The sequence below is a fragment of the Dermacentor albipictus genome, chromosome 3, assembly GCF_038994185.2.
Source record: "Dermacentor albipictus isolate Rhodes 1998 colony chromosome 3, USDA_Dalb.pri_finalv2, whole genome shotgun sequence".
In the NCBI taxonomy this organism is placed as follows: Eukaryota; Metazoa; Arthropoda; class Arachnida; order Ixodida; family Ixodidae; genus Dermacentor; species Dermacentor albipictus.
The window spans coordinates 69,306,690-69,332,387 of NC_091823.1; the positions used below are offsets into that span (position 1 = coordinate 69,306,690).

A 25,698-nucleotide genomic window follows, 5' to 3' on the forward strand; every position below is an offset into this window, starting at 1 on the left:
TTTAGCACACAAGTGAATTCATGTGTTTAAAGCTGTAATGCATATAGTACTTGTATCTTTTATCTGGGTTAATGTAAGTTTACACACTTAATGTGCACTTTTAGGAGCTGTAAATGAATAGACAAGAGCTATTCCATTTTATATTTATGCCTGTTTGCTGTTCTGCACCACTTTTTGCTCTGATGCCTGATAATGAAGTACTATCAACCTCTGCTGTTAATATGGCATGCCTTTATTTAAAGGGATCCTGAAACGATTTTGTACAAACGTACTGAGTCGTTGAAGTAGGTCCTTCTGATCATTAATTGACGCATCTAAGTGCTCGGCATAAAGCATGAAATTTATTATAAGGTTTTAAAAATGTACATCGCTGCTGATTGCAGCACACTGCTCGACTGAATTTTCAGCTGCCCCCACCCATTTGATGTAAATTGCCCTAATGACGTCAGTAGGGCAAGCTATCCAATTGGCTGCCCAGGGCACGTCATCGATAATTTTTCCAACATATTGGTGAACTAATGTTGTTCCGTAATAGTTGGAATGTTAGTTACTTTGTTTCTATAAAAAGAAAGTAACAGAAAGAGAATGCACAAGAACAATTTCTCGGTACACTTAAGCACTTGCGGCACATAGCAAGTGTCATCTGCTTGTGTTACAACGTGCTTCGTCTTGATTAGAGTGCCGCGGTCAGTCTCAGTCTTTTCGCGAGCACTATAATTCGCCTTTTTTGTGTTGTGGGCTGCAAACGTAGCCACTGGCAATATGTCAAGTTGCAACATCGTGTCCCTCTGCAAGGCAGCAGATGAGCGGAATGGCTGCAGCGCATTGGACTACCGGCATCCAATTGGCGCCAGGATTTGCACGTTTGCGGCCGCCACTTTACACCGAAGGACTACTACCACAATAGCATTTTACAAGTCTGGTATTTGGGTAAACACAAGTAACGGGACAGGGCCTGGCCGCTTGACTGTGCTGTTTCACGGGATGAGCAGAAGCGCAAACGTGAATGATCTGCATGGTACAGCCACCTGGTGGCACAGAGCTAACCAAACACAGTAGCATTAACTAAGTGTATTCTTTGCTGCTGGTGTAAATTTATTGCTGGAGCATAGTCGTTAACATGCTGTTTTTGTAAATGTTTAAAATGTTTTACACTTAGTTAGAGCAATATTAACTCTTTGTTTGGCTGGCTAAGCTCTGCGACAACAGGTGGCTGGACCGTGCAGACTGATCAGGCCCTTCACGTGCGTCTACGCTAAAGTTGCTTCATCAGCTTTAGTTTATGCCTCCACCCATCCGCTGAAACGCCAAGCTCGCCTGTGGTTACCAGAATACCAGACACGTTCGACGCTGTGACAGAATGCTCGCAACGCACGCTGCTTTGATAGCTCTCGCTTGGGGTCGACTGCCAAGCAGCTGGTGGAGGAGTTGTAGAAGCTTTGCGCGCTCTCTCCCAGAGAACTGGAAATAGATGACACGATGTGCCATCATGGTGCTGAGCCAGTGAAGGCGGTGCTTAGCCCCGATCACTCGGCGAACGAGTAGAGGAGAAAATATGGAGGAGGGTAACTTGTTATCGTCCGTAGCTCTCTTAATATGAGACGCTTCTCACAAATTGTGGTGCGAATGATTAACATGAGCTGTACCCTACCCGTCAACAAAATTTGTCCGAACCGTTTCAGGGGCCCCAAGATTTTTGCAGTTCCCACCTTCATTCCCCAACTGTGCTGCATTACCGTTAAAAATGCCCCATAACCTAAGTAAACTCGCATTAACTCAAACTCTGATATTTCAAAATACTGTGTAAGTAGAAAATCTTGCTCGCTGTAGTTTCAACTCCATCTGTTTTTACCCCTTATCTCCAAAAGTTTTTGCACTGGACATTGGATGTCTCAAAATCGTGACTGGGTAAATACCAGGGAACAATCATGACCCAAAAGTTTCTATACGTTGTGCGCAGCTGTGATATCACTAAAAGGAGAGCAGAATTCCGCTGCTACGGCACCTTCCAGTTATCGGCATCGATTAACATGGCTCGCCTTGTCAAGGGGTAATGTTGCTTGCTATAGTTTTTCACACAGTAGCAGTAAGTGATCGTGCTGGTTCCAAGCTCGCTAGCCAAGCCAGATGTCACGCTCGGCTTGCTCCATGCTTATTTTGCCCACTTCTTTCTATCACTGCTCATGTGCATTTGCTCAGCTGCTCTTGTGGCCTTACGCAGCAGTGGGGAGCTGGGAGTTGAGCCTTCTTTCTTTTCTTCCTTCTCATTTAGGCTACTGTCAGTGATGCATCAATCTAGTTACAGTGCATTAATCGTTTCCTTGAGCAAGACTATTGATGCTTTGAGCGGGCATGATAAGTCCACATGTTGCATTTAAATGAGGTGAGAGTGCGAGCTCACAACGTTATAGTGAGATTGTGGCTTCGTAAGGACGCTCGCTTCATGCTCATGTGACGGTGAGGCGTAAACAGCATGTCACTCATGGGTGTATGCTAAAGGCCTGACAGCTGTGCTCTTCCGCATTTCAGGTTTGGTTTTCTAAGTGAAATTGTCTGTAATGTATTATGCTGCAGAAATTAGCAGCGTCAGCATTTTGGGTGCTTGGAACTGGTTATAAACTCTTTGGTTGTCTGGCTTCAGGTCTTTGATTAGGCTCAGTCGTCTTGACTCAGCTTCAGCATACTGTCTTGGCACAGTGACAGTAAGGCTGTTGTCTGTAGACACCGACGTGTTCGATGTCAAGGTATGCAAAAGTGACCGAGAATATTACTGGCGCCACTTTGGAAAGGCTTGACGTGTTCTATGCATGGCCAGCAGGCTTCTATTCTTATGACTTTTGTATCTTGAAACCCCACTTGAAATTTTTTCTGCTTACAGCTTTGAGTTAGCAAGGTCTTACTATTGTAAGTGGCTTGCTTTACTGGGAAAGGGAAAGTGAAGCTTTGTTTTCACCATAAAAAAAATCATTTTTCGTTTCAAGTACCAGTACTCTTTAATGTCTTATTACTCACAGTTTAATTTCATTTGTGTAGGGTCCTATGATTCGAGTGATGATGGTGACGAACAAGACAGACCACTGGAGCCACTTGACGGTCATGAGGAGGGAGCTGGTGTGTCACCAACGAAGGTGATATTTCCTGTGCTCCAAAACAGCTTTTTTACATCTGTAGTTATAAAAAATTGTCATGAAAGTGCAGTACCAAAAAATTAAAATCAGTACGACACGTAGGCTAAACAAGTTGTGTCTGAATGCACAGGGTGTCTACAAACCGGGAAAACCTGGAAAACCGGGAATTCTCAGCGATTTTGAATAGTCTGGAAGTACTCAGGGAAATCTCAGGGAAATCTCAGGGAATTTGGGCTTCTATCAGAGAAAATGAGCAGTAATTTTGGAAAAGGAACGAAAGTCATGGTAATGCTGGCTCGAGTAACAGAGCAGAATTGTAACGAATCCTCAATGATGCTGTGTTGTTCGCTGGAGTTTTCAGTGTACCGTCAACGACCCACTTTCCGGACGCCCGATAATTCGGACGGCTTCGTGGCGCCACCACGTCCCCCGTAGGGTCAATGTATAAGAACGTCTGAAATTTCGGGCACGAGAACCCTTCAGCCGTTTGAGTTTTCAAAATTTGTGACATGACCGCCGGTACAAAACAGCCTTCATCAAAGCCACCACCATCGCCGCCATTTTGATTACCTTGCCGCCTCGAACCGGCGCTCTCGAACGCAGATCTGCTGGCAGCCATAGCCAGCATCGCGGCAACGCTAGGACTAGCTGCTTTCTAGTGACGTTTGCTATTAAGCTTCCTGCCGTTCTGTGCCGCGTTTTTCATTGAAAGAATTCGCTGCTGTCAGCAACGACACCCACTGCACCTTTGTAGTCCTCGCGATTTGTTTAGAAGCTTGGAAAGCACGGTGCATTGCATAATGCCGATTCCCGAAAGTAAGCTTTGGCTCACTATAGCAATGCTACGTGGTGAAGCATACGCGAAAGTATTGCGGTGAAGCACAACAAGCGTGGTATGGGGCCAATTGTCATGGGACACAGTATGTATTCCTTAATTATACACCCGTGCACCCGCCATCTCCTATCGCAGTACGAGCACCGACATGCCTAATTAGTGTACTGGCAGGCCTTCCGAGCTTTTTCGAATGTGCCTGCGTCGATTTGAGCCCTTAAAGGGCCCCTCACCACTGTGCATACTATGCGCGCTAACGATCGTGTCTGCTAAGTATTGCATCGCTACGTGCCGCAGAAAGAGCTCAAATTTCAAACCGAATGCCGTCTGCCTCGTGGGTGCCGTGCTCCCAGTCAGAGAGCGGATGTAATCGCACAAGTACGCCTATGTACATCGCACTGCTGTAACGTCTCTCGTAGTGACATGTGTGTCTTCGAGAATTATTCAAGGCAACATCCGTTATTTGTGTAATCTGTTGCTCCAATCGACGAATTAAAGTTTAAAGAAATAATAAAATACACAAACTGAATGTCTGCGTGTTGTTTTTCTTTGCACTGGTGCAAGAGAGATGTACTTCCATTTTGTCTGCATGTTCCCATGTCATGCAGTCACACGCGCAGACAATGAAAGTATGTTATTTTCTACAATGTTTGAGCGTGTGATCATGCTCTATGATCCGCTTGTGTCTTCCTCAGTATTCGCGTAGCACTTGCTTATACCACTAGTCAGGTGTTCTCGTGGGCAGCACGCAAAATTGTGTGCTGCGCAAAATGAGACAAACACAACAACTCACACGTGACACCGTCAGTAGAAGCGCACCGCACAGCAAAATAAGTGAGGAAAAAAAAAAATGAAGGCGGGCCCAGGACGTATGTGTCACGCGATCCTTAAGCTCCGGTATGGAAGAACGCAGGGAAAGAATTTCGGTTGCGGAGGCTAGACGGGGCAAGTGGAAAGAGTGTCTCATTTGGTAGTGGCTGTTGCCTATCATGGGCTTGCGGCACTGAAATATTTCTATCTCAGCTATTAATGAACTGATTTTAAAAATTGTTGCACCAGAACGCTCCCTAGAGGGCATGTAACAACTTCCAGTGCATAACCGAAATTTGCTATGTGGCCTGGTCAGGGGCCCTTTAAGGGCAGTAAAAGACATGCATTCATTTTTTTAACTGTCCAATTTTTCGTACTTTTTCGTGGCCCCTAGGGAGTCTGAAAAATCAGACGTTGGCTGTACAATTGACTAAGAGGATGCTTCGAATGGTCTGTGGGGTGAAAGCGCGGCAGAAGGCGGATGATAACAGAAACGACTTACTCATTGAGAAATGAATGGGAAAGGAAGTGTGCCGTGGCTTCTTTGAAGGAGCTTGAGCTCAAAAAGCAAAGTGTTGGCTGACTCCGAGATGCAGGTGTCCCTCATCCAAACCAAAATGAACTCTTTAAAGCAGTGAAACAAAACACTGAGGTGTTGTGTGGGGCTGAGAGTATGTCAGGACAGTTGAGGTTTACTTACCAAATGTTGAGAGAGAATCTCACTTGTGACAAAGTTCTGTGTCACTCGGGGAATTTCGCAAAGGCACTCAGGGAAAACCTGAAAAACCTAAGGAATTTGGAAATGTCAGCTTGGTAGACACCCTAAATTGTACCTTATTAGAATAATGACTATGTTCGTTTTGCCATTAATAGCACACTAATAGTTCACATATCAGTTTTTGTATGTCTGATGCTCCTAAATATATGTAAAAACAAGTAACTGTACTAGCCGTTTCAAGAAGCACCACAGTCAGCAGCTTCATGCAAATATCCTGCACCTCTTTTAGTAGTGGGCCTCCCCTTTCGATAATCGACCCATAGCAGGCCTGAATGGCCCAAGGTAGCACTTTCAGCCAATGAGCATTGTATAGCAATGATTCCGGCAGTCCTGTACAGTTGGAGACAACAAATTGAAAAGGCCCAGTCTTTTACAGCAGATGGTCCTATGAGTCCGCTTGCCCGAAAGCAATATTGAAGCCATGTAACAAGTTCCTGAGGTCCATGGCATTGAGAGATTTGTTTTAGAATCTCCAGCACAGGCCTTCTGGATTCACTTCGAACTGTGTTTGTATAAGGGACAGCCTGTCATCTGATGTGCAGCACCATCTTGTTTTCAGTGCAACTCAAATAGAAAAATTTGAGCTTTGATTTGCTCGCAAGTACCTTCCTTGTCCATGTTTCCATTGGGCAATGCTAGCAAGTGAAGCCTGTGGTATTGTAGTTGAGCCTTAGTGAAGGCATGACTCAGCTCCAGTGGCAGCTGTTATAAGTACCACCTGTGCCACACTCACAATTGGTTGTTATTGCAAGCTATCAGTGGGTATGTCCGGTGGAACTTGGAGTATAACCCTTTTTATTTTTCAGCATGTTTATTCTTTAATTATGCATTTAAATTATTCTAAAACCTGGTGCAGAGATGTTGAATTCAATGTTTTTGAAGCACTTAGGCGAAGTATATAATACATAGCATTTTTTTAACCTTAAAGGGACATTACATGTAAGCATTGAATAAGTTTGAATTGACAAAGAATTCTATTTTCAACAATTTCAGGGTAATAGGTTGAATGTTAGATCAGAAAATGACGGTCAAAGTTTTATTCTTTAATTTCATGCTGAAACCGCAGAGCCGGTACGTCAGTATAATGTCACTGATTGCAAAGTATTTTTTTTTTTCTCATTTCTACCATAGTGGTTCACTAAAGGTTCTTAAAACTTTCCAAGTTCAGTTGTTGGCTCTTTTAGAATGCAATGTAGTCCATTGTTACCGATAAAAATTTAATAAAACGTGAACAGATGGCATCAAAATTCATGATGTCATGGTGAGCTGGTGCGGGAATTTCAAGGTGGCGTTGCCACCAGTTTATTTTGTGTGCCTTTTCTGGCATACCAAGCACCTTTTCATGGTAAGAGATGTTTTTGGGCACTATGGAAAGGTCATTTTACTAAATTACAAACACAGCTGGAAACATTTTCCTCTTAATGCTAGTTTAATAATGATGCTGAAATTGCTATCTTGCACTTTGAAGTAATTGCTTCCATATTGCATTGTCACCAACATGATCTTGCTATTAGAGAATGAGATATGAATCTTTATTACAGTAACATTTATTGACACTCACCAGGCTATATTACTGCTTTTGTGTTTGTAACCGTCACTAATTACAGACTTATCCTCCTGATCTGGAAATACTACATTACAAGAAGAGGCTGTACATCCAATTTAACACTCTTAATGATGCTTTCATGTGGTGTAACATCAAATGGGATGTTTCACTTCAGCGATGGGCAATTCTTGGGGCGCATCGCCTCTGCTTTCCATCCTGTGTGTACGTTTGGCAGTGATACGACACAAAAACATCTTCTGGTTAGGGATTTTCCTGTTCAAGATTATCTGTAACTGTATTACCTTCCACTCATTTTTCTAGTGAGAAAGAATGCCCACATGACAGAAAGTGTGTGTGGCTATGTTCTCGGACAGATGAAGCAACGAGTCTTTATGAACAAACAGCTTTTTGATGGACAGGGAGACAACACAGCATAGTTATGGAAGGTGACAGGGTTCAGTGACATTGACAATTTATACATCCCACCATGGGACAATAGTTACTAAGCAAAAGGCCCAACTCGTCTTAACTGAGGATGTCTTCATGACCAGAGGAGTTTCTCTGTGGCATTTCACTATGATAAATGACTGTCCAAGCTGAGCATCAGTTGTGACTTGCAGGCACAGTCACTGCAACGAACAGGGCCATAAATCGTGATGCTGAGCAGATTGTTGTGCTCAGGAGGCAAGCCATACCTGCACTCCAAAAAAATGTTGGAATAATTGAACATTTTCCTTGCATTGCACATGTACCTAATTTTGTGTATTTTCATGGATAATTTGCTAATCTTTCTTGGATAATTGTGCCTCTCACGTAAAACTGTCCTCTCTCTTTTTTTTTTTGCTTACATGACCAGGACCCTGATGGCAAAGGTCGCAGGAACATTCGCAAACTCATCTCTGACGAAGAGCTTGCTGAACAGACTAAGGCAGCTGCGCAGGCTGAAGAGGAAAGAAAACAACGCATTGCTGAAAGGCGAAAGCTGGTATGGTGTGCTTGGTACTATGCTGTTCTTTGATTGACCATTACTGCTATTGCTTTTTTTTCTGCAGTACTACGAAGTCTTAGGAACTGAACCCAGTGATGCCGACGTGACAGTGAAAGAACTGGTGCTTGAAGTGGACCTGCAGACGAAGGAGCCCCTTGTGCAGGTCAACGAAAAGCTTGTCAAGTTCATGAAGCCCCATCAGGTCAAAGGTGGCGTGTCTTGCATACTTCCATTTATAGTAGCAGTGCTTTATAGTGACAGTTGTGGACAAATTATTTTTCTATTCAACTTATGGCGAGGGTAATATTGTAGACGAGGTGATGATCTGATGAGAGCATGATACAATGATGGACATTGTCAGTGTAACAGAAAGAACAGGCAAAGCAAACTCAATTTTGAGTTTGTCACAGTAGTACCTTGCTGTGCCTTGCATTGCTAGTGTGTAAGCATTCAGTGCATAGAGAAGAGAGCAGGCCTTACACGTGACATCCCATGAAATAAAACTGGATAAAACCGGCAGGAAGAGCTATGTAGTGCTTTGCAGTAGTGAATTTCAGTATATGTTTCATAGTCATATAACATATTTCCCATATTCATGGGGCTATACACATCCATCTTATCTCCAACCCCTGGTTACTCTGCAAAAAAGTCCAGTTCTCATCATGATAGTTTCAAATTCTGTAGCCCATACTAAGCCACTGTTTAGATCACATGAACTAAGGCCATTTCAGATTGCATGAGATTATAAAACTATTTGCCTTAATACACACTATCTTGTTGAATAATAACCCCTGCTCTTCCAGCATCTTCCTAATGCCTTATAGAAACAGTTGTCACCATGCTAAAAATAGTTTAAACATTCCATTGATACACAACCTTTATGGAAAATGTGCAGTTTAATATATAGGAACTAATATATGGAATGGTATCCCACTTGCAATAAATGAAAATGAGAATTTTTCATGTGCTCTAAGAAAAAAAAAATCAGCTGAATTATAGGAATTTTTTGTTAATGATATACTGCATGCATTGTGCTTTTTGTACCACAAGAACTCTATTTGTGCGTAATTGTTTCTATTACTCTGATAGTATTGCACTGTTGTATATGTTATGCTTACTTTGTGCCTTCAATTTATAAGTTATGTATGTATATGTAAAAATTACTGTTGACATTAAAAAAATTCAATCTAGATCTTTTACTGCAAAATGTATGCTTGAGTTAGTACACTTGCATACCAATTGCCCAAGCCCATGGCTAGCAGTCATGCTAAATACTAAGAAGAAATGCTCGAGTATGTTGTAAAATATTTCAACTGAATAAAATATTCCTTCATTCATTCAGTTCATGCAATATGTAAGTGTACTCCAAAGCAAACTGTTTCTGATTAGGTATGTTGGCAGAAATACGGTAAGGTTGAGTGCGGGTAATCTTAGGAAAATAACGTAGTTAAGCAGTAAATGACTAGGATGTTGCAGAAGCTTGGCCGTCTGCACAGAACAGAGCCGTCAATGAAGAAAGCTTTTGACCCTGTGAAAAAATTTAGACATGTAATTCTTTTTTTGACAGTTACTACAGGTTAAGAAGAACATACTTTTTGAGTGGTGCTAGTTAAAAGCCATTAGTATAGGTAGCAGAAAATGAGTGGTGGCAATCATGGGCTTCTGGTCCACAGTAGTTGACGTCAGAATGAAAGTAACTTTAGGGGGAACATGGGTCTTAAAAATAAAGAAATCACAGAAAAATAAATTTTCTTTTAAATGCAATTTTTTTATTATACAGTGACCGATGCTTGGAAATTTTCACTCCTCCTGAATTGATAAATTAGCCCTAATACTATTTATATCACACCTCTGAGCTGAATTTTTGCAGATGAACGCATAACAAATTTTTCTTCTGTGACTTACGGCTGAAGTGCTACATTTCCGATCGCAGTGACTGCATCCAGAAAGACCATGTTTCTGGGGCCCACTAATCATAGTGGAATTGCAACTATTTCCACATTTTGTGTTCCCATTTACAAAAATAAGCATGTTTTGTTCTTCTCATTTTCTGAGAATTAAGATATTGCTTCACTTTCAGACTTCTAAACACAATATCTCTGCCTTCAGAGTAGCTAGAGCTGTAACTTTTATTGTGGCTTGTAGCTGAATCTGTAGATCACACAGTAGTAGGAGTGAATTTCTTAATTAGGCTTCAAAAAATGTGTTAATTTGACTTTAAACTAGAGCATCAAGTGGCCATGTTTGCAACATGCAATTAAAACTACTATAGGGCAATTAAAAGTTACATATTAAAAAAAGTACTCCTACACTTATGTGCATTATGCTTTGTAGTTTCAAGGCATGTGCCAATGGTAACGCTCTGAAAAGTAGTTTTTTCTGTTATTGTACCTACAAACTAGCTGACTAATTTTAATTATCTGCAAAAATAATTAACTACAGGAAAAGTCATTGCATTTTTTAAAATCAGCATGAAAAACAACCAGATTACGAAGTTTTGTTACATTAACTCCAAAACTACAAAAAAAATTATTCGAGACCAGCGTCCCCTTTAAATAGTTAAAATACAGAAAGTAATGTTTGATACTAATGCATTACTTTCCTCCAGGATTACTAGTTAGTGCTTATTTTTTGTTCATTGTATTGTCTCTCCTTTTGTCATTTTCAACTTGTACACAGTACTGAAATTGCACCAGTGGTCATGGCTGAGCAAGCTACACATTTACTATTGTGTGTGCATGTTCTATTCGTGCTTTGCAACTTTCTCTTCTTCCACTTTGGGCTAGTGGAACGACCTGCTCAATTAAAGCATTAAAATGCAGGTGTCAAGTTCCTCTATGACTGTGTCATTGAGTCATTGGAGATGCTGAAGAACGACCCAGAAAAAGGATCTGGCTGCATCTTGGCTCATTGTATGGGACTGGGAAAAACATTTCAGGTGCTGTGGTTGGCCTTTGTTGGAATGCGAGATGAGAATGCGTGCTGTCCCAGGGCGCACTACATTTTTAGTCATTATTCAGGAACAATAATTCATTGTCCATGTTTTATGAAGTAATTACCAAAATCAGGGGAGAGTTACAGAACTCAGGAAATTATGGTATAGTCAAAAAGCATATTGCAATGGAACATAATTTTTGTGTTTTTGCATTTCCTCATGGTTAAAAGAAAGGTGTAAGAACATAAAAATAGGAGTCTGTGGTGACTAAATTTATTTATCTCCTCCCAACTTTCTTTAAACTCTTTGATTGCTGACTTCTTGAGCTTTGGCTGAATATTTGTCCTGAGGAGTTCAGTGCCTGCTTCAACTCCTCTGGACAAACTTGAAGCTAAAATTATTGATTAGGTGAGTTACTCTAGAAAAGTGCCTTGCATTTCCCCTTGTGTAAAAACAAAAACAAGAAGTTCAAGAAAACAGCACTTCATACTTAGAGCAGCGCAATAGCCATGTTCTAACTTTCTGTCTAACATTTACCTTGTTTTGCAGGTGATATCCTTCTTGCACACCATGATGACCCACAAAGAGGCTGGTCCCTTGCTTAGTACTGCCCTCGTTGTATGCCCTTACAACACTGTCCTCAATTGGGCTAATGAGTTTGAGCAGTGGTTACACGGCAATGGCCTGGACATGAAGGTGTGTGCTCTCCTGCTCTTTTTGTCAGAATAAATTCGTTGTAACAGAAATGCAACAGGCACCACAAAGGAGATGACAGCAGCACATAGTACATGTCGCTTGCACTGCAGTGCTTTATTGTGGTTCTGTCACTTTAACAAATTTCTGTTCCTTCATCCTCATGATTAAAGGACCCCTCACCCTGGACCCTCTGTGGTTTTGTTACAATGGCATTTGTAAGGTACGGATTGAACAGCTCTTGAAAACTATTTTGCCTGACGAAATTTGTAGTTTAGCACGAAATGTTCCGGAGCTAGTGGAGCTCAAGGTAAATTGTGGCTGGTGAGTACCATCTTAGGGCTGCTGTGCTGACTTTATTTCACTCTTTAATGAACGTTCTACATTCCTAAACAAGTTGCAAAGTACAAGAAGTCATAGTGTGAGTGTTAGTATACTTCTGAACGAGCTGCATACAAGACCAAAGTGTCCTATATGTTTTATCAATAAAAGTTTGGCCACTTACTAGCAATGTTGCTTGCTTACCTTTAGTAAAAGCAGGTTTTATACACATGTTTTTTATACAAATATTGTCCTCACACAACTCGGTATCAACTAATCTAATGTGTGCTTTTAATGCATCCCCATTTTAGCAGCTGTTGCTTGACTGCGTGTTTCATCAGTTCTCACATTTTGGGAAGTGCAAAGCATAAACTTAGCATTGTGCTCTTCTGTCTGCAGGTGTACGAAGTGTCCGCCATGAAAGCAGATATTCTGAGGCTGGAGGCCCTCGAGAGGTGGCACAGTGAAGGGGGTGTGGCCATTATTGGCTACAGCATGTTCTGCCTTCTTGTAAAAGGAAGTGGCAAGCGCAAGAAAAAGGCAGTGCTCAGCCGGTACCGGAGAGTCCTTCTTGACCCAGGCAAGTGCCTGCTGTCTTGGGAACAGTTGTGCTTGAGGCATGGTCAACTCTATAAAATGCATACTGGCGATCAGTCAACGTACAATAGTTGCAGCACGAAACCTGCGCATGACTGGACTCTACCCGTGACCAGAACAAATTGCAGTGAAAGAATGCTGAGATGCACAATCCCCAGAAGTTGCGAATTGTGACAAAGTATTCTCTTGCATAGAGTTTGAACCTCGTAATGAAGCCCTGTCCAACATGAGAATACCTTTGTTCTGTTCAATGCAGTCACACTTCTGTATAATGAAGCCAGTAAAATCAGCCTTTCACTTAGCTATATGTTTAAACCTCAATGCAGTAGAATCTCGTTGATAAGTTCCTGTTCCATATGATTTTCCGCTGCCAGTGTTTGCAATTGAGAAATGACCCTTGTGGGGGTCTCACACATGCTCTTGTGACAAAAGAACGACAGAACAGTAGTGCAAACCACAAGGGCATTTATTGCATCTTTCATACACTAATGCCTGCTAGCTGATTTACAACACATAGGACATAGCGATGGGCATGTGACAAATCTAGGAAGTCCGACACGCCGTGACTGGATATCCGCTGAATATATTTACCCCATGCTGGACACCAATGCCTGGTCGTCTGCGTGTACAGTCATGCGAACAGTGGTGCGTTCAAACAATCATGTTCGTCCATTCCGGTGTGCTACTCCTAGGCCTCGCAAGATGGTCTCGCAGAAGCATAGATCAGTGCACGCATGGTACGTCCGCGTTGCTTGCCGACCCCGAGCTAAAGAGGAAGAGCCCACTCCTGTCACACCCGTCTAACCTTGCTGTTAGCTGGCGTTAGCAGCGCAACACTCGCACCATCTCGCAATATGCTGCAACCACACTGACTGCTGCCAGCGCTTAGCTACGGGGAGAAGCTGGATTACAGGAGACGCGAGAGCCATATGCTCGTATGCCGATCCATGCCTCTGCGAGACTGTCTCGCAAGGCCTAGGAGCAGGACACCAGAGTGGACGAACATGATTGTTTGAACGCACCACCATTTGCATGACCGTACACACAAACAACCAGGTGTTGGAGTCCAGCGTGGGGCGAACGTGTTTGCTCAATTTCCAGTAGCAGTGAGTTCCTAGATTTGTTGCGCGCCCATCGGCATGTTCTGTGGATAGCAATTCGGCTAGCAGGTATTAGCGTATGAAAGTTGCAATAAATGTCCTTGTGATTGTTTGCACTGTGTTGTTGGTCCTTTGCCCCAAGAGCACAAGTGAGACCCTACGCCCTATACAGTTATCTTTCTTTTTACCTGTTAATACATTCCTGAAAAACACCATCTTTCGGCACCAATGTTTAGTACTACGCCAAACTGTGATCATGTGATATGTTTTCTAGCCGCTAGGTCCCATCAAAAGAAGGGAAGGCATGAGGTGTGGTGATCGAGAGCAGTAGGAATCTGCCACGGCAGGTTCCCTGCAGTACCTACTCACTCACCCGTGTCATGTGAAAATACCAGAAAGCACTCTGTTTCCTTTTCCGGTGCCAGCAAATCTTCTCGCGGGTCGTTGCACATCGCATTCACTTCTATCCCCGCCAGCCTTTTTGCTATAAGCATCTTCACCTATCTGTTTCACAGTGCGTGTGGTGTGGGTCTGTTGGAGGTTGTGGGGGTTCCACTCTGCGTGCGGCTAGGGCTGAAGGCGAGCTCCGGATCTAGCCCCACGCAGTCGCTCCGTGGTACTCCCAACCCGTAGCGCGGGAATCGCGGCTACGCCGGGTTCGGACGAATAAGGCAACCAGCGGTGTCAACGGCAACAACGTTTATTGCTATTAGCAATATCAAACACTCGCAGAGGGACGTCCTCTCAGTAAAAGTAGTAAAAGGCTTGCCTCGTTGTCTGGGTGGGTCAGACAAACGAGGTCACTCACGGGATGCGGCAGGTGCTGTGCAGGCGGTCCAAGGCGTCGGCGTCCCAAGAGAGGGAGTCTCCCTCGGTCGCGCGCTTTTATGCCTTTTTGCCTTGTTGCGAGGGGAAGTCCTCCTCGCCCGCCGGATACGTTTCCCTTTCCCGTGAGCCGCGTAGGAGAAGGGGAGTACGCGCGTCATCAGAGCGACGAAGAAACGGAGGGCGCGTAGTGCCTCTCTCCCCTGTCTACGCCGGCACGACCCGTCGCCACGTGCGAACGGGTCGCCGCGGGTACGCGGGAGGAAATGGAGGCGCGTGCTCCGCACTAGGTGTACTGTACACTTTTATAGGTGATAACCCAAATGCCTTGCCATTCCCTGCTGCAGGCGGTGTGAAATGAGTGTCATGTTTTGCTCTGGCAGCATTTCTAGTGTAGCCCACCAGCTTTATTTTCTTTCGGTTTGCTGTTGCCATTTGGAAACAATACGCACTAGAAAAATGACATAGCACCTCTCGGGCTACTTGGGACCCACCAGCACGATGCGCGTTGGCATCTAGTGCTGCAATGATTGTTGCCGAAAAGGCACATAAAAAAATTGCTGCCGAAGTGTCCCACCTGAAGAAGCTGCTGAGCTGTGCCAAATTCTGTCACCAAAAGGTCTGTCGGTGGTCTGCTATTTTTATATTGCCACTCGTAGACCTTAGCAGCGAGTGAGCGTGTAATCAGATGCATGAGCTAGACTGACGGGCGAAGTTGCGGAGTATGGATTCAAGTGTGGTCCCCTCCACCCACAAAAAATCTACCGGCAGTGTGCATGTTTTGCCAAGTGGCTTTGCTTGGTTGGACTGTTGTTGGCAAGCCAATGTGCCAATCCCACGTGATAACGCCACTTGCACAGTTGCATATTCATGATGGGGCAGAGCACATATAAGTAATTTATTGTTGTTCCTGTGCCTCATACTGGCATGACAAGATGCTGACAAGTCATCAAAGTCCCCAGGAGACCCTTTGCTGGCTTGCCAGAGGCACCCTGCTTGAGATCTTATTGCATAGGCCTGATTGAGATATTTTTTTTTCTTTCATTGATATCTGTGTGTATGCTTATAACGAATATAGGACTTAACAAAGGTATTTTTGTGTCCGATGTGACTTTGTTATAAGAAGGTCCGATTCTGCCAATATATTGTTGGATTTAAGTCGACCTTGCAAGACAAGTGCAGTTGCTGACCGATATTGCTTGCTCAAAGAAGACCATAAAAATTGTTTGAATAATCATAGTAAAAAAACAAAACAAATTTCAATGAAAAAAGAAAAAAAAATCAATTAAATTCAATTTGAGAGTCGGTGATCTAAGTTTCAGCTTTATGCCATGTCGACAAAGACCTCTTTCGCAGCAGCCTTACGGCACTCTAAAAACTGGAAAAAAAATGCAGGTCTAATGCACCGTGGTGATCTGTGTAAGGGAAACTGTAAGGTTCCCAGACAACTGGGTGCTTTCTTCTATATAGGGCGCTTCAGCAACAACTTCCTTAATTTTTTTTTTTAATTAGGTGTATTGGTGACCTTCCTTCTACAGGAGTCAATATTATTGACTTGTTCAACTCTTGATATATGCGTTTATATGTCCATGCCACAAAATTCTCACAGTTGTAAATCTACTGTGGTAAAATGCAGTAAATGGGCAAAGTACTAGAGGGCACATTATCTCATCCAGATCACCTCTCATCCACTGCATCAAGTGTGTCATAGACATAATAGTTTGACAATGAGTCATGCACTGGCATTTGTTTGAAGTGTGTGTGCTGTTTTCCTTCACATCTGAAGATGGGGCCACAGTCAGAATTGCTTTGTGTTTCTCCACCAATCTGTGTCAATGGGCTTTAGCGACAAACCGCAGTAACTGGTCATACAAAAAAAAAAAAAAAAAATTGCTGTCGTGCGTGTGTGGCCTAATGTGAACATAATGAATAAAGTAAAACTAAAAAAACGTTTGTGTCAGCTGTATCTCGGCTTTTCCTTGAGTGCCTTCTGCAATTTATGTGGCTTGGTTCTGATGGGACATTGTGTCGACATTTATTTGTTTTTGGCTACTTGTGAATTTCAATAGTTTGGTGTTCTGCTTCTGCCATTTGTATGCTTTCCATTGTGATATTTCTCAATTGTACACAAATTAAACACTTATGGAAACGTAAAAAAATATAAAATACCTTTCACATTGCATGTAATGACTCAATAGCACAATTTCACATTGACATGTATACAGTTGCCAAAGATGAGTAAACCTCAAACTAAATGTGCAAGCCAAAATTATATTTACATCACATGAAGTGGTGAAGCAGAAACAAAGAAATGGGTTCTAGTTAGCCTTAGCTTGTTGGTGCTTCGTTTGTCCACAATAGTGTCAGCTGCAGTTTCGTTATTAAAATAACATGCAAGAGCTTTATCTAGTTCAGCAAGCTGCCACAGAGATGCTTCCTTCTCTTCACCCCCCTCCTGTTTCATGAGAACATGACTGAAGCCTAAGACACTATTCTTGCCAACCTGTCCGACCTATATATTCCTAAACTGACTTTGTACTTATGGAAACAGTACCCAGAGGAATTGGCACTTTAGGACTTTTGGTGCAAAGCATGCCAGGCTACCCTCTCTCTTGTTTTTGAACAAGTTTGCACATGTGAGTACAAGGAAAATGTAATTGCGAAGAAAGGACAAGGAGTGTTTCATGAGTGGGCCATGCACTGTATGGCAGCCTGGAACCCTCTTATGTAAAAAGGAACCTTCTTATTGCTACGAGTTGCCGCTGCATTACCAATCATCACTTCCCTGCAGACCTCGCAGGCGACAAACTACGAAGATACTGTCATAATGGATATTATGTGGGATATGACATGTGAAACTCTGAACCAGCTCACAGGCTACCTTAAGAATTGCTTTTTTTTTTAAATAATAAATTTAAGAAAACATCAAGTTAAGCTAAAGTTTTGTTTCAGAAGCCCAAAGTGTTAATTAAGGAATGACAATGACGAGTGGAAGGTTGGTGTGTGAGCTTGGAAGCAAAACAGCGGTCACGGTAACCTTAACAGGGCAATGTTCTGTGAGTTGTTTTAAAGCAGTTATATGCCAACGTATGTATTGCCCAGCAGTAATAGTAAGTGTAGTTGAGTCGGCACAGGGGGGTTTCACTTAACAGTAATCCACTGTGTGAAAATATGTTGCCTGAATATTTAATTTTTTAATGCAGTTAGCACTGTTTGGAAACTTCACCCAGCTTGTTTGTCTTTCTTTTTTCCCCACGTGTAACCTTTCTCATGCCAACCTGGGTCGCTGGGTAGTTCTTGATCTACGGGGTAGAGCATCAGGCTGCTGTGCCGAGGGAACCGGGTTAGAAACCAGTCATCATACCAATTTGGGTCACTAGGTATGTGACGCTGGATATGTCCTACTCGTCAGCGAACCTTTTTGATGCCGAGCTGGGTCACTGGATATGAGCCATTGGGCATGTGTCACTCTTCAATGACAAAAAAACAACAACAAATCCTTTAAGTTTGTCGAGGGCTGGATGAAATTGAACTGGCATCATATATATTCAAACATGTGGCATGGACAGACTTCAAAGCAGTGCTGCTAGATGGTGCAGCTCATCGAGGGAGACACACAAGAGCAGAGCCCGGCTGCAGTAAATGCCTCATACATGTCGCGTTTTGGTGGTGGCAATACTGTGTGTTGCTGCATTGCTTCAATGCCAGTCACATTAATGCCGGCAGTCATCCTGAGGTGGTTTCTGCAAAAATTTTTCTGTTCCAAGAATGAGTCAAGCAATGGTTGAGTAATGCCAATACAATAGAGTGAGCTCTAATGAGCTCAGTTTGCAGTAGAGTGAAGTATACCTCACAGGAATCGGCTGAGGTGTCATGTTTTGACAACATGCTTCTGATTACCGTTACTTTCATTACAGTACTTCCTGTGCGAAAATTATGCTGTCTATTTCTTGATGTTTGCCTACATTCTTTCCATGAAAATGTTCACAGGGCCACAGCTTGTAATTTGTGATGAAGGGCATGTGCTGAAGAATGATAGATCTGGCTTGTCCAAAGCAATGAGTACCTTGAAGACTGGCCGGAGAATAGTCCTTACTGGAACCCCACTGCAGAACAACCTGAAGGAATGTAAGTTTTGAGTCTATAATGACTCATGATATTATCTACCTGTGGCAATATGAGATCTAGTGCTGTGATAAAAATATACTGGGTGGGGTTGCTTATTTCAAAGAAAGTGTAGCTTAATATAGGGTATGTTTTAGTTCTCCCACCATGCCAATCCTATTTCTCCACGTTTGAATGTGGGCATAAGATTGTGGTAATACAGGAAACAGCCCAGACTGTAGCTCTCCAGGTCCTGCAGGATTTACATAGTGCACTTGTGGCGACCTGTTTGATCACAGAACGTTGTCTTTACTGAACTCGTTATTATAGGGGCATAGCTGCCACTTCTCCCAACTTGTGATAGGAAGAAATTGTAATAATTTTTGTACTGACCTGATGCAGAAGTGAAAGATGCCATATTTGTAGAAGCGAGAGGCTTGCTTCGAGCATGTTTGTTCAGAATTGTTTCTGAAGCAAGCGAAATTGACAACAGGAAAGTAGCTGGAAAAGTCACTTATCTAAAAAAAGCAGCCATGCTGTGTATAAAGGTAAATAACCATAAATAAAATGTGTGTATATCCCAGAAAAAGCATGTGCTTTAGGCTAACTTTTAATAAAAAAATATGGCTGCTACCCATCTCCCCCCACAGTCCTATTTGATGTATGTGGGATTTGAGCTAATTTTTTATGTTCACAGGTTGACACTTATGTATAGAGGAATTTGGGGGTATTGCAATGCAGGGACGCATCCTGATCTTGTTGCTGTTATTTTATTTGTTTTTTCTTTTTCCAACTCTAACCTGTTTGTCATTGTCATCAAGAGACACAGACACCAGCCATTACCATTTTACAGGTTGTGACAAGCATCAGCTATGTCTCTCTGCATTTATTATGCTTTCAAAATGTGTGTGCATCATGCAACTCTCTGAAGTGTTGTGCAGATTCCACATGCTATCCAGGCTAACAAGCTTTCATCTTTGGCAATAAAAAGCTCACTCTATGATGGAGGTTCGCATGTATAAAAGAAAAAAGATGTGGTTGTTAGCTTGGTAGTGAGTGCAACTGGCTCAGCTACGCTTGGCCATGTGGCTTCCCTCCCAATTGTCAGTGGCAAGCATTGTTGCCATTTTATCAATTTTGTCATTAGCGTTAGCAACTTTTTGGTCTGTTTAGTGACAAATATTTCTCTTTCATGACCAGCGACTTTTTTTAGCGACATGGTGGAACAATTGGCAACATTATAGCGACTTCAATGTTTAAAAAGTTGCTTAAAAAATTACTTCCTATAACATGCTTTATTATTCTAGGAATCATTTAATCAAATCAAATCAAATCAAATCAAATCAAAAGCTAGGAAAAGGCCCTCAAAATTAGACGTATAGCATGTGAGACAATCGCTGCAGCAATGGTCAGTCGCAAAAGACGTCACAGATGAGTTTTGTGAGTACAGGTATGAAGCTTCAGTAGCGCTTCATTGCCGCAAGAGCCTCACTCCTGACGGCACCACACACCTTACCTTGGTTCTCCTTATGAAGTCACTGCGATTAGCACTCACTGAAGCCATATGCTGCAGTTAATCTGCAACTGGATGTCGTGATTTTCACGCAAGTGGTGGACAGAAGCACAACTTGAGCATCATTTTGATATGCGCACCGGGGAAATAGTGTCACCACTGGTTGTTCTTGGAGCTAGAAGAAAACGTCTCGCATTGTGATACTGCACCTAGTTTCACCAATGACGGTGGAGAGCGCAGTCACACGACATGAAATTCACTTCTCTGCAATTCCACCCAGATGGTATCGCTCTCTGATATGTCGCAGAACTTTGCTACCTGTGGCCGTGGAGTCATGGACAATTTGCCTATCTCATCGACAATTTTGATATTTTGAAATAAATAGGATAACATTACTTAAAGGAAAACATTGGTTTATAACTAATATTTGCAAGTTAATTTTAATGCAATGTTCATTGTTCTTGTCAGTGTACAATGTCAGTGCGTCGAGTCTTTGCTTGGGAAAAATGCACCATGCAGTTTTGGCATTACACCTTTTTGTTTTAGATGCAACATGAAATTTGCTTTTTGTTTTACAGTGATAAGATGTCAATAACCTAATTATTCCAAGCATATATAGGTGTTCTTAGCTCTTCTGGTCAAACTTTGAACTTCTTTCAATAATAAACCTTTCTCTATAAATTGTTAATTACAACCACATGAAGCCTACAGACTAGCCCTGATTGGCCCAACAGGCTAGTGCCACGCCCCCAGGGCTAGATCTGGTGCACAAATACCCAAGGAAATTGACGGGAGGATGGCTGCCACAGTAGCTTGATCACAGAGCATTGCATATGTTTTGCAAAAGGTGTAGATTCAGCTCCCACTTTAGCAAGTTGTCTTTTTGTCCACTTCAATTTTACATTTCCTTATTATTTCTGTTTCAACTAAAAATATTTATTTCCACTATGCTTTCCCTGGCTTCATTGTCTGTATACTTCATGCGGTTGTGGCTTAAAAAAGAATCTAGGTTCTCAGTTTCACTTAACTTGCTCTCTATACAGTAAAAGCTCGTTAATTCGAATTCCATGGAGGTGCTGTGAAAATTTGAATTATACAAAATTTGAACTAATGGAAGTCAGATAACAAAATCGCTCAGTTAAGCCGCGTACATAGTCCGACGTGGCGTGAGCACGCGCACACACACTATGTCGGCTTCGACAACGTCTATACTTCGCAGCACTGGCGCAGCCGACGTAACTGGACGTGGCCAACGCAGTCCAATGTGCCCGACGTCGAGATGGCTCTTGCTCCATCCGTGCGTTCATCAAGCCAACTGCCGCGGAGAAAAAAAATGTTGCAGTTTTGCCTGAAAAGTGAAGCATCGATTGCGATAGCAAATTAGTAGATAGCTATACAAAGTAAGGATAGTAGCTTTATCGGCCGTACAAACTTGTATATATTCGCTTACTAACTAAATGAACAAGTACGGTGAATACATCTCGCTCTATGACTGCGGAAACTTGCTGAAACACACTGGAGTGAGGAATCGCAGCAGTAGCAATGAGTGAATTGACCTTCAAACAGTTCTCGCTTCAACGCGAACAAAATGTAGAAAGCACATCGTATACGAATCTATCGGCACTATGCGCACTGTGCAAACATTGCAGATCACTTTGAAGATGAGGCCCATGCCTGTGCCCATACGGGTGTGCACTTCGGCCAAGTCGCAGATCGTTTTCAAGATACAGGGCCCGCATGGCCGCGCCGTAAGCAGCAGCCGCTGGAGAAGAACGTCCATCATTGACCTTCCTACGCCTCATCCCCGTACCTCGCGTGTGACGGGGGAGGGCGCGCATCCGCCCCACCTTCCTCGCTCGCACACGCAGGATTGAGCTGCGTTCGTCAGCTCACCCTTGCATGCTTTCGCTCGCGCATACATCATACAGTGCACGACGACGATTTTATCACCCTTGAGCTTTATACGGAGCCTCACGGGAGAGAAGCGACCTGCAACAGAGGCGTTGGCCATGCCTTGCCAGGCGTAAATGCGTCTTTCTCCAGTCAGGCCTAAACAAAGGGCTGCAGATGGAAAGAGCAAAGCTGCATGGCCTGCACAGCGACTCTCCGCCTCCACAATGGTGCGGAGTTCGAATTATCGGTGGTGGTGCAGATCTCAGTGTGACTTAGTGGGATGTGTTACATATTGCTTTCAATGCATTGCTGGATGGACTGCGGCGGCTACTTCAAATTATCCGAAATTTAGAATTAACGAGCTGTGAATTAAGGAGCTTTTACTGTACATTGTCATTTTTCTCATCCAGCTTTTGTGAATATCGGTTGATTGTGACTGTCTACAAAGCTTTAAATATTAAAATTAAATGCCTATGAGCAGTGTAAGTTGCAATGGAAGTCTTGGTGTGTGTTGCTGATATAGAATGTTTGTTTTTATTGCAGATCACTGTATGGTGAGCTTTATTAAGCCAGGCCTTCTTGGAACCAAGACTGAATTTATTAACCGATTTGTGAACCCCATTGCCAATGGACAGTGTGCAGACTGCACTGTTCATGATGTAAAGCTGATGAAAAAGAGGGTTCATGTTCTCCATCGTCTCCTCGATGGATGCGTGCAGGTGTGTGCTGTAGACCTAATGCTTTCTACAAGTGGATGACATTTATAATAGAACCTCTATAAGAAACAACATACTGTGTTGATGTTGTAATGTTGACATGTAGATTTTTCAATGTCATTTGAATATTTATTGCCTAGACCTGATCTGTCTTCCTTGTCCTCTGGTTTGTGCTGCTTGGTGCACTGTTGGAAGTGTCCATATTTCTTGGCATATACCTTGTGTCTTTGTCTACCTATGTGTACAACCCACCTTGCAAATCATAGACTGAAAGCAGTGCATGTTAGTGATGGAAAGCAGGGGTGATACAGCTGCTCCAATTATGTCGAAGTGCTATATTTGTAACCTGCTGCTCCAAGCTGCACTAAAACTAAAAATGCCTTGAATTGTGCTTGAGGTGCTCCTAAACACCAAGAGCAACTGCTATGTGTTTGTGTTCAGGACAGCTTTTAAAGGAAGCGGCAGATAGGTTAATGGAGTAGGTATTGTTAACCTAATCTGAAGTACATCAAAAGTCACCGCAGTCGTCAAATGTCGTGTCATTCCAACCCATGTTCCATTGCATTCATGTGCAATAATGCGCAATTATACTAGTGTTCCCGTATTCATGTTTTGTCGAAGACTTATGAATTGCATATCTTCATATTTACCCCATGAAACGCGAATGCATGTGAATGATCCTCTCTGCCAGTGGGGACAGTACATCAAATAAGCTGTGGCTTGGCCACCCAGGTCATCGTGAGATGAGGCATTTTGGTTCTTTTAAACTACGTTTCACATGACAACTGTCCTTTCTAACTCAAATAATTTAGCGTGTTTATTTGATTTGTGTGCGATTATTTTGCTCACAATGGCACGAGTACACATGGTATAATTATCATCTTAAGTCACGGCATACACATTTAGTGTACACAACTTATTTTCTTCATTTCTGGGCAGTGGTGGCAATGGATGGAGCACGAATGTCAAGCTTAGGGTAAAGTGAGCATTTGGCATACCTGAAGTATTTTCATTTTACTTCTGAGTGAAAAGTATTGCCATAGTCAACCGCTTTGGTGGAGGCACTACTGTGTTCGTTGTGACGCTCGACGTGGGGTGCTTAATAAGTAGCAATTGCAAAAATATTCTTTTTTCCTTTCTAGTAAAGCCGGCAACCAATAATTTCCTTGTGCATATAATTGAAGCAGGTCATTCAATTATTTTTGTGAAAAAATTTAGCCTGTCTTACTACAATAATTAGATATTTAGATAATTAGTAGTCTGTGTATACGACGACTCATCGTAAAATGCACAAGGAGTCATTCTGCCACTCTGACTTGCTTTCAATGATGTCTCCAGCACCTTGGAATAAAATTATGGAAATTTCATACACTTATCGACAGTTGATCTTAATTCATGACTGAAACGGATAATGCAAATGTGAAATCTTCCAACGGGCTTCGTGTTGCCTGCAAGGAACATCATATAGCAGCACACACGTGCCATATATTTGAATCTAAGGACATTCTGTTTTAGGTCATTTAAAGTGCCCATGTTGCTACTGCTTTTGTTTTGTTTTGTGCTGTACTAGTAGAGGCCTCGCCGCAGGTTTTTTGGCCATGTGATGGCCGCATTGTCTATGACACTAAGCCATTAAAATAAGATGTTTAAGGTGGAAACGAAAATGGAAAAGAGGCAAAGTGCATGTGCATACGTTTGCACTGAACAAGAGTGATATGCATGAAAGTACTCACACTGGGACTCTGATTGTGTTAATAATATACCGCAAATGACCATTTTTGCTGTGGTTACAAACACAAGTATCAGCGATGCCGATAAGGGGGTTCACTACTATGGCAAGTGCACTCAGCCATTCACTGCGTGAATGCCGAAAAGCAGAACAGCATGTTTGTAAATTCACATAATTATTACTAATTATCAATAGCACATTGGCTTACAAAGCATTTTGCGACACATTATAGTTTGAATTATCAGAAATATGCCTGCGGTGTGCGAAGTAGCCATCTAGTTAAACATGAACAGAGGCACAGGTTGGCTATGATACCTGCGATACGTGGCCCTCTGCTGATAAGCAGTATGAAGAAATTCCTGTAGCATATGCCAGAGCTGCACTGAAGAGTCTGAGAATTGGCACAAAAGAAAAAGAAAAATAAGAAGAGAGAAGCAGAATCTGTGTGCGTCGTACCGTGTCACCAGAATTTTAGTTTGTGTTCAGTCATAAAACGTGATGAGTGGTGGGAAGGGAAAGGGAATTTAGCTTGAAGTAATCATCTCGCACTTTTACGTGTTCGAATACCGAGAGTTTATCGTCATCTAAGTGTCTGCCGCTGCGTTGGGACCAAAAATCTCTTAGTTACCTATTAGTTAGAATTATAGGAGCTGTAATCATTGGGACTTCAATGTATGGGATAGACCCTATCCCATAAATGTTCTAGAAAAGCAGGCATTATGCTGGATAGCTGTTTTCCGCAGCTGCTGATGGGCAGTGACACAGGTTTATGCTAGTGCCACCTTCTCAGCAGCTATCCGCATTTTTGTCTTAAAACCAGGGAGGCAGCTGTGCCAAGTTTTACATTGAATGCTACAGACCATAAAATGCTATCTTTCTGCAAAATTTCGGTATGAACAGAACAGCGGTGAGTGCAAAGCCATTTTTCTGTGATTTTGAGCTAAAAGCATATATCCCTGTACTGCACTCTGTTTAACTGTAATTTGGCGAACGGCAAAGGTTGTGGGACCTCCACAATCCATGCTGAAGAGATTGCTGAAGGCCATCCGCTCCTTAACATAGTTTGTGTATTTTTCTTTTTTTAATGCTTGTCTATTTATTCGAAAAAAATTTTTTCATTCTCATCATCAGGTATTTTTTAAAGTATAAATTCACTTGAAAATTTTTTTTTTTTCAAGTGAAACAGAGAA

The 25,698-nt window shown here is 42.5% G+C and overlaps 1 protein-coding gene and 1 long non-coding RNA gene across 9 annotated transcripts in view; one reads left to right on the forward strand and one right to left on the reverse strand.

Moving 5' to 3' along the window:
* The window catches only part of LOC135918999 (transcriptional regulator ATRX homolog), a 145,771-nt gene that overhangs the window by 12,121 nt on the left and 107,952 nt on the right, over positions 1 to 25,698 (forward strand). For all 8 annotated transcript variants that reach the window (XM_065452736.2, XM_065452737.2, XM_065452733.2 and 5 more), the window contains 8 exons: positions 3,034 to 3,128; positions 7,951 to 8,079; positions 8,147 to 8,291; positions 10,905 to 11,020; positions 11,567 to 11,713; positions 12,431 to 12,611; positions 18,544 to 18,681; positions 22,607 to 22,782. In XM_065452736.2, coding sequence (XP_065308808.1) covers positions 3,034 to 3,128; positions 7,951 to 8,079; positions 8,147 to 8,291; positions 10,905 to 11,020; positions 11,567 to 11,713; positions 12,431 to 12,611; positions 18,544 to 18,681; positions 22,607 to 22,782 — 1,127 coding nt within the window. The remainder of the gene's footprint in view (positions 1 to 3,033; positions 3,129 to 7,950; positions 8,080 to 8,146; positions 8,292 to 10,904; positions 11,021 to 11,566; positions 11,714 to 12,430; positions 12,612 to 18,543; positions 18,682 to 22,606; positions 22,783 to 25,698) is intronic.
* LOC139057410 (uncharacterized) overlaps positions 21,445 to 25,698 on the reverse strand; it is a 166,244-nt gene continuing 161,990 nt past the window's right edge. Inside the window, exon 3 of the long non-coding RNA XR_011512760.1 lies at positions 21,445 to 21,518. This is a non-coding gene — a long non-coding RNA (uncharacterized lncRNA). The remainder of the gene's footprint in view (positions 21,519 to 25,698) is intronic.